The 9,475-nt window shown below is 35.8% G+C and overlaps 1 protein-coding gene across 2 annotated transcripts in view; it reads left to right on the forward strand.

Moving 5' to 3' along the window:
* The window catches only part of EML5 (EMAP like 5), a gene marked incomplete at its 5' end in the record, with an annotated part of 87,365 nt that extends 80,787 nt beyond the window's left edge, over positions 1-6,578 (forward strand). For both annotated transcript variants that reach the window (XM_081312779.1, XM_081312780.1), the window contains 7 exons: positions 335-523; positions 749-921; positions 1,337-1,499; positions 2,656-2,759; positions 4,897-5,050; positions 5,625-5,725; positions 6,051-6,578. In XM_081312779.1, coding sequence (XP_081168905.1) covers positions 335-523; positions 749-921; positions 1,337-1,499; positions 2,656-2,759; positions 4,897-5,050; positions 5,625-5,725; positions 6,051-6,087 — 921 coding nt within the window. In that variant the 3' untranslated portion in view covers positions 6,088-6,578. The remainder of the gene's footprint in view (positions 1-334; positions 524-748; positions 922-1,336; positions 1,500-2,655; positions 2,760-4,896; positions 5,051-5,624; positions 5,726-6,050) is intronic.
* Between the last annotated feature and the right edge of the window lie 2,897 nt (positions 6,579-9,475).

The following is a 9,475-nucleotide window of genomic DNA, read 5'->3' on the forward strand; positions in this document are numbered from 1 at the left end:
GGGTCCCCTGGCAGGGTGAAACTAGCCGTGGGATGCAGAGCTTTGCAATCCCTCGGTCATGCGCTATGGCACAAAACTGGAAGTCCTCTGTTATGCTTACTTTTTTTAGCTTCTATGTGCCATGATGGCATCCATTACTGATCCCATTGGAGGTGTCTTCCTTGTCTCTATTTCTAATTGAAGGTGGGATTCAAAGTTACAATTGCTCAGTTTCTAGCTTGATGCCTTAACTGTTACTCTAGGTTTGCTCTCTCTTTATTATATGTATAATTATTATATGTATAATTATAAATTATTAAATTATACAATGACTATTAATTCACTATTGTTCTAGGGAAAAATTCTTGTTGGGACACGAAATGCTGAAATCATAGAAGTTGGAGAGAAAAATGCTGCCTGTAACATTCTGATTAATGGGCACATGGATGGACCTATCTGGGGATTGGCAACCCACCCATCTCGTGATCTTTTTCTTTCTGCAGCAGAAGATGGAACAGTCAGACTTTGGGATATTGCTGACAAAGTAGGTGTAAAAATGGCATTTAAGAAGTTACAGTAAGTTATTTATTTATTGAACATCTGTGCCACTCATCTTGACGAAGGGATTCTAGGTGGCTTGGTAATTAATTTTTCAACCCATTTTGTAAAGTATTACCAGGAGATAAGCTAATATTTATAGGAAAAGAAAGCATTGTGTCATATAACATGCTATTCTAATTTTTATTTTCGTTTTTTGGAACTATTGCAGAAAATGGTGAACAAAGTCAATTTGGGCCATGCAGCATGTACTGTATCATACAGCCCAGAAGGTGACATGGTAGCAATTGGCATGAAAAATGGAGAATTTATTATCCTATTAGTGAACTCTCTGAAGATATGGGGGAAGAAAAGAGACAGACGATCTGCCATCCAAGACATCAGGTGAGAAATCATATACAGTATCGCTCACTTGCTCCAAGGAACAAATGTGACATCTGCACTTGGGTTTTATTACTGAATATGATGCTTATCCAGATATGGTGCTATTGCATTTCGTTCATCTATTAATGGTTTAGCAGATGGAATGTTCTAGCACCACCATTCACCATTCACCATTTTCAAGGAGAAGAAACTGAACTGAATCCCCTTTGAGTCACAGTCAGCAACAGTAATAAAGGTGTATGTGCAAGCAGAAGGAAATAAAAGAATTTGAAGTATGAAAATGCCTTGGATAGGGGGAAATAGAATAATTTTCAGCATGCAGCAGAAAAGATTCAAACAGCAGTTTAACATCTTGAGCTTTTTAAATGAGTTATTTGGTAAATTAGAATGAATTTAAAACTTTTTTTCTACATAGGTTCAGCCCAGATTCCCATTACTTAGCAGTGGGTTCAAGTGAAAATGCAGTTGACTTTTATGACCTGACACTGGGGCCTCCTCTTAACCGAGCCAGCTACTGCAAAGACATCCCGAGCTTTGTTATTCAAATGGACTTTTCTGCAGATAGCTGTTATCTTCAGGTAAGGAAACAATATGGATTTTTTGTTATGCGTTTTTTTCATTTACATCATGAACATTTTTTTAAGGTTAAATCTTGTAATCTTTGACGACAGTATGAATTTATAAGAGTTTGGTCTTGAGACAGGCTAGTTCCTGTTGTATTCAAACAGAGTGTCAACAGCCTAAGCAGGAAGTATAGCAGAACTTAAATACATTTGTAAAAGTTAAAGTTAGGAGATTTGGAGATTTCAAAGTCATACAAAACTAATAAATGCTACTCCTTAAAAAAATTCTTATTTTAGAATTCTTTGGGGTTTATCCATCAATTTTCTTATGTGGGTTAAGAGGAGGGGTAGTGATAGCAGTAATAACAATACTTCATTACACAGCTATTGTATATTTTTGACGGTAGCATTTCAGAGCATCTCACTTACTGACTTCTTGTTCAGAGACCTTTCCAAGTTGTTAGAAAATGCTGAACGAGCAGTCAGTTGGGAAGCCTCAGGGAAAGTTGCAGGTTGCTCTGATATATCCTCACCTGGCCTCCCTGTGTTTGTCCTGAGCTGCAGCATCCTTGTGCTTGGACTGTGGTCTACTTCCCTGGCCTCCCATGTGCTCACACTGCACCTTAGCTGCCCCTTCCCAATTCATCCACTGCCTGAGCTAGACCTCCTGGTGTAGTGGTTAAAGTGCAGTATCACAGACTACTCTGCCCACTGCCTGGAGTTCGATCCTGACTGGCTCAAGGTTGACTTAGCCTTCCATCCTTCTGAGGTCAGTAAAATGAGGACCCAGATTGTTGGGGGCAATATGCTGACTCTGTAAACTGCTATTGCTATGCTCCTTATCTGGAACGCATGTCACTTCTCACTTAACAACTTATCTATCTTGAGGTTACAAGAAGAACTGGGACTGCCATCGCTAAATGTTGCAGTCATGTGCCATCGCGCTTTACAACTTCATCACTTAGTGATGACAAGCCTGGTTCCAATTTCTGTTGTAACCTGATGACTGCCTGTAGTAGTTTATATAAGCCTTCTCTGGATATAGTTCTGGACCTTCAGTTTTTGTAACATGTTGGTAATGCAACTTAAGAATGCAAAATCTTTCTTATAGACTGCACAAATTTATTAGGATACTTATAAAGTTTATATTTACCTCTATGTGTTCTTAAAGGTGTCTACTGGGTCTTACAAAAGGCAAGTTTATGAAGTGCCTTCAGGAAAACAACTTCTGGATCAAACAGTGATTGATAGAATAACATGGGCCACTTGGACCAGGTAGATCAATATTTTATTGTTTAAAATATGACACATCATTTCCCACTGAAAAGAACATAAACCTATATACTTCTGCATACAGGTAGGTTGCAATTAGTGCAAGTTCAAATAGTGTGATATTCAAGGAAAGCTGAAAAAATAGAGGCTCATTTTGAGATAACAGGAGACAGCAGGTACTCTTTGCATATGGGTTTGTCCTCATTTACTATCATAAAGCATTTCATTAAGAAACATATAATTACATTTAGAAATTTTAATTGCTTACTTCTGTCAAGCTGGAACCAATTACTTTATTTTCCAAAGAAATATTCCATTACTGTAATGTGACTGTTTTGGAATTCATTAACTGCACTAATTGAGACCTTTACCTGGTTCTGTATATTCCAACAGGAGTACACATGTTGCACAACCACAGCATCCAGCACCATTAGTCATTCTGGCTGGGGAAGTTTAGAAAAATTTGGAATTCTGCAGTTCAGCTTTATGTCTTACTGAATTTCCCCAAATAAAATAAGGGCAATAAAAACATACCTCTTAGCAGATTACCTTTGGAAGCTGCAACTAATCATAACTAAGTCAGAATATCAGCAAATAGCCCGAGCCTGCAAATACGAAGTGAGGAAAGCTAAGGTTCAAAATGAACTACGACTTGCGACCAAAGTAAAAAATAACAAGCTTCTTTCAACATGTAAAAAACAAAGAAATAGTAAAGGAAATGATTGGTCCATTAGTGGCAAGAAGGTGACAAGCAACAGGGAGAAAGCAGAACTATTTAACTCATTTTTTGCATCTGTATACAAAGGGAAAAAACCAGACCAACCTATCAAAAATAGTGCCATAAAAAACAGAATAGAAACACAAGTTAAGATAGGCAAGAAAATGGTAAGTGAGCACCTGTGCAGCCTAGATGAGTTCAAACCATCACGACCAGATGGATTACACCCCATGTGCTCTTCAACATCTTCATCAACGATTTGGATGAGGGGATAGATGGAGAATTCATCAAATTTGCAGACGACACCAAGCTGGCAGGAATAGCCAACACTCCAGAAGATAGGCTTAAGACACAGGAGGATCTGGACAGACTCGAACACTGGGCAATATCTAACAAAATGAAATTCAATGGTGAAAAAAGTAAGGTTCTACATTTAGGCAAGAAAAAACAAATGCACAGGTATAGTATAGAGGCTACCTCGCTCAATAGTAGTAATTGTGAGAGGGATCTCAGAGTCTTAGTGGACAATCACTTAAATATGAGCCAGCAGTGTGCTGCAGCTGCCAAAAAAGCCAACACAGTGCTAGGCTGCATTAACAGAGGGATAGAATCAAGATCACGTGAAGTACTAATACCACTTTACAATGCTTTGGTAAGGCCACACCTGGAATACTGCATCCAGTTTTGGTCACCATGATGTAAAAAAGATGTTGAGACTCTGGAAAGAGTCCAGAGAAGAGCAACAAAGATGATTAGGGGACTGGAGGCTAAAACATATAAGGAACGGCTGCTGGAATTGGGTATGTCTAGTTTAATGAAGAGAAGGACTAGGGGTGACATGATAGCAGTGTTCCAATATCTCAGGGGCTGCCACAAAGAAAAGGGAGCTATTCTCCAAAGCACCTGAAGGCAGGACAAGAAGCAATGGATGGAAACTAATCAAGGAGAGAAGCAACCTAGAACTAAGGAGAAACTTCCTGACAGTTAGAACAATTAACCATTGGAACAACCTACCTCCAGAAGCTTTGAATGCTCCAACACTGGAAGTTTTTAAGAAGAGACTGGACAGCCATTTGTCTGAAATGGTATAGGGTTTCCTGCCTGAGCAGGGGGTTGGATTAGATGACCTCCAAGGTCCCTTCCAACTTTACTATTAGATTATGATTATGACTTCAGAGAGGTGCCTTCTATTTAAGTGACCCTACTCTTTGGCATAATCTTCTATCTGAGAGGACAAAATTTATGGACAAAATACAGTAAATATATGTATTTACTACAGTAAATAGTATAAGGTTATAAAACAATGATAATAGTTAAATGTTATAATGATTCAGTTCTGACAATATAGTATACCTTGTTCTTTATTTCCTCCACTACATCAGAACATATCCTCTTGGTTCCTTTCTTTTCCCTCTATTTCAGCATTCTAGGAGATGAAGTTGTTGGAATCTGGTCCAGGCATGCTGAGAAAGCGGATGTAAATTGTGCCTGTGTTTCTCACTCGGGAATTAGCCTTGTAACAGGCGATGATTTTGGCATGGTCAAGTTGTTTGACTTCCCTTGTCCAGAGAAGTTTGTAAGACCCTTTTCTTTCATTCAGTCACCAGGTCTTTTGATAGCTGAATTTGAAAGCTACCAGAGTATCCACAGAAATATCAAGATGATGGGCACAGTGGTGCAATTCGAACTTTGCCTGTTTTTAAATGTCTGTCGCAGACAGAGATTTGATTGTTCTGTCATGGCTACCAACTCCTTTTTAACTATACCATTATGGTTATATCATATTATACCATGTGGAGATCCCAAAAAGGTATAAATGCAAATTTAGTTGTTATTGTCCCTTCATAAAGAATTGAGCAACAATCCAGTTTTGCTTTCCCTTTCTGCCAAATCATCCCAAGAAAACAGTCAAACAGGACAAAGGAAAAATGCATATATACCTGCTATAGAACTGTGTTGAAATTATCTTTTTAGACATAAAAGTATCCTCCATAAGGAGATGCTATATTTAGTCGTACTATGGATAGTTTTGCAGTGAGGGAGCAATATAAAGAGAAGGAATTCAGCAATGAGCCCTGATTAATGATTATTTCAATAAAGTCAATTTTTAAAAAGTGTTAAACTAACAGGAAATTTTCTGTTTTTTGAAGGCAAAACATAAACGATTTTTAGGTCACTCAGCTCATGTGACTAATATTCGCTTTACAAGTGGTGACAGATATGTTGTCAGTGCTGGTGGAGATGATAGCAGGTATGTTAATCTTCATTTGAATGTGAAAAAGAGACAAAATTGCACCAACACATCTTCAGCTCTTTCTAAAACTGCACTCAAGTAATTAATAGAATTAGCAGAAATTTATGTAATAATTGCTGGTCTACAGATACCGTGGGTTGCCCTGATACCTCCAATTCTACGTGGGGAAAAAACCTGAATGACTAAAGATATACATACTGTGTGTACACACACACATACATACATACATACATACATACTATATATATATATTTTCTCTTTTAAAATCCATTAATCCTTAACATGTTTTATTCTTTTTCCTTCCCTTCTTTTAAAAATGCAGTATATTTGTCTGGAAATGTGTCCACATGCCTCATTAAGAGACATGGAGACCTTCTCTGATAGATGGGACATGAAGTGACAAGCACACTACGGCTGCAAAGAGAGTTCTCCAGTGCCCTTCATGCTTCAAGAAATGGTGCTGATAAAGACAGGTAGTGATCTGTCTGTCTGACTAGAATCTATCAGAAGCATGAACTACTGCAAATATTTTGAAATTAATCCTATTTCTAGCATATCTGATAGCCTATATCTCTTTCCCACTCACTGCCAGATATTGAAATACTTTGATAAAGAAGGAGTTTGGGCTCAGTCTACAGTGCCCCAATAAAATTGTGGCTTATATTCAAGATATATTATTTCTGATCTAAATCTGTAAGGTATATTGATGCATTTACTTTCATCATGGATGTTTAAATACTGGGTACTCTATATTCAACAGAAGAATTCTTATTTTATTACTGAAAAGCAAACTACTGTGCTGGTCTTAAAACTTTTTTTTTAAGTGAAAATAAAATTTTTAAAAAATGGACCTCGAAAAGATTTGCTTAGTTTACCCAACTTTTAACTAATCAACCCATCCCCCTTAAGAATTGTTTGCTTCCAGGACCTGCATAATTGTATTGATTTTGAAGCCTGAATTGTAATCCTGTTGGGTGACTGTGGGTAGACCTGTAGGAGCCCATTCTTCAAGGCAGACTTACTGTTTTTGTATCATTTGAGCATTAAATAAATTCTGTGAGCAGAATCACATTTGCTCACATTTTGAGTGCCTTGCCCAAAACCTAGAAGATCTAACTTCGGTTTTTGCCTTGTGAATAAATGTGTTATCAGTAAATGAGCAAGTGCTTGTTTGTAAAACAATGCTGAAGAAAAGAGGATTGAGTTCATTTTAGTGTTCAGGTATATAGAAGGAATAGACTGTCAACAATTGCAAAAATAAAATCAATAGCAATAGGAATTATTTATTCCATATTCCTTGCATTTCTGGACGAAAACTTCGTAAATTCAAAGTGAAATCAGCAATTCAATTGTATTTTATAGTGATTTTTAAACAGAAGAAATAAGAAGAGTTAAATTTCTTGTTCTTCAAGTCAGAATCAGTTCATACATGCATGTCCCCATCATTTTTAACCTCAGAAAACATTCGTGATTATTTGTTTTGGAATAAAAATGTGCCTACGGATAGAAAAGTTACAGGTTAGTTAACTAGGGGATTTTTAAAACTTCTGTTCTGGAATCAAAATGTAACTTCAGCATAATCAATGAAAACATTGGCAAATGAGAACCAAAACATTTCTGTAACTATAATTCCTTGCTACCAGGGAAGAATTAAGTCTCCTTTGTAAAAATGGATGCCATTGTAAAGTAGACTATTGTGTGTCTTTAAAAGCAATACCATTCATTTTAGGAAGTAAAACTGGAAACATACCTGGGTCAGTTAGTGTTTTATATAAAAAACAGGAAACAAAGTTTCTACATACCCTCTTCAGAATTCTAATTTTTTTAAAATAAAAAAGACCTGCATACCATATCTCATTTTAAACATCCCAAAGGCATTTAGAAAGAAATGAAAATTATATTATCAAGAATTCTGAACCAAAATACACCTTCAGGCAATTGAAAAGACAAACATTAGGTGAGTTAGGAATGCCATCATAAAAAGGAAAAGATGCCTAACACATGTCAGGATATTTATACATTTAGCTAATCTGGGATTCTAAAGAGTTTCCTTTATGTTGAGTGTTCAGTACAGAGTATCCCAGATAACGTAGCATCTAAATTAACCTGATTACTTAAGTAAGAATTCTCTTCCCCTCTTTGAATACTTGAAAGCATATATAATAATATTGAGAAGAGCGTCGGCCATAGGTACCTACAACAATACCTTTTCAATTTTTATTTTGATCATTGTATAATCACGTACAAGGTTTACCTTTCCCAAACATAGTCATGCAATTTTAATGACATAAGGTACACTGAAGCCATAAAAAGCCTAAATATGACTTCCAATCTTAACAGTGGGATCATTGCAAGAAATTCAATTTCTAGTGATTCTTTTGCTTGCAAATTTTGACCTGAAAATGTTCTGCAATAGTTAAAAAAGTGTAATGAATACCTGAACCTATGAACTTCAGCCTATATGTATAATCCTGAAAATGATAGCGGATTCATTGTATAAATGTTTTTTATTCTAGGCTTTGCTTCCTCCTATCTTGGTTTATCCAGTCACTGTGAAATGAGCAAACCAAATCTAAGTGTTCTTATTTTTTTGAGTCCTAGATGTAAACCTTTGTTTTGAAATGTATATTTTTAATACTAAAAGATACTAGAGGATAAACCAAGAAGCATGCTTTAATGGTTCAGTTAGGACTAATTTGCATGTTTTCTTGGCTAATGCTTATATAACCTTCCCAGTGTTTTCCTGAAATGTTTAATAGGTGCTATAAGTTAAATATTTCCTTCTTCTCTAAGAGGAAGTGGTTACTACTCTGTTGTAAAAGGAGAATATTGCATTTAGGAAGAATGCAATGTGATGTTTATTATGTACTTTTCAAATTTCTGCATATATTATTGCATAGTTTTAACACTAAGGAATCTATATAATGATGATCTGATGATGATAATGGTGTGTATGTTTTAGGTGAGATCGGGTGGGGCATTAGGCTTATGCCATAGTACAAATGAATTGGTTTTAAAACCAGCTTCATATGAGCCGTAGAGGACTGTTAACAGTATTCCAGAGGTAAAAAATTATAGTCCCATTTAATATGTTAAACTATGCCAATGAATTATTTTAAGTTATATTTCTTGACTGTGAAACTACATTTCTTATCCTGGGTTCCCATATAAACAGCTTTAAATAAACTTACATTCAATTGTGGTTGCATTTAATATGATGTGAGATGGAAAGATTTTATCAGTTTATTTAAACCCTTTCTTTTAAACAGTAAGAGAGGTATTTCCCTATATTGTTGAAAATCTGTTGCTAGTGAGAAAAGTTCTTAATGATTATAATAAACTTTTTGATGCTTACACTGGTCTATGGCATATAAAAAGCAAGTTGAAAATTCCTATCCAAGTCGTTACAGATGTATCTGTATACCCTGAATATAGTAAATGTTGACTACTACTTTTTGCTAACAAAAACTGCATAATGTGGAGACAATTGCTATGGCTATGGTCAGCACTGTATAAGCTAAGCAAATTACAGACTATAATTATGGGTAAAAATGTTATACTGATATAAAATGAAATAAAAACCAAGCTCAGAGAGTGCCCAGGACCTCTCATTTCAACCCTGAACTATTAATATTCTCCTTTATTGATAAAATGAATGACTAGATCATAAAATTTTACTGCCAGATAAGTATAATATTCATTTTCATTTAACCTTTATATTTTATACCATGCAAACATCCCCAAAAT

This window comes from Vipera berus (genome assembly GCF_964194415.1).
Source record: "Vipera berus genome assembly, chromosome: 1".
In the NCBI taxonomy this organism is placed as follows: Eukaryota; Metazoa; Chordata; class Lepidosauria; order Squamata; family Viperidae; genus Vipera; species Vipera berus.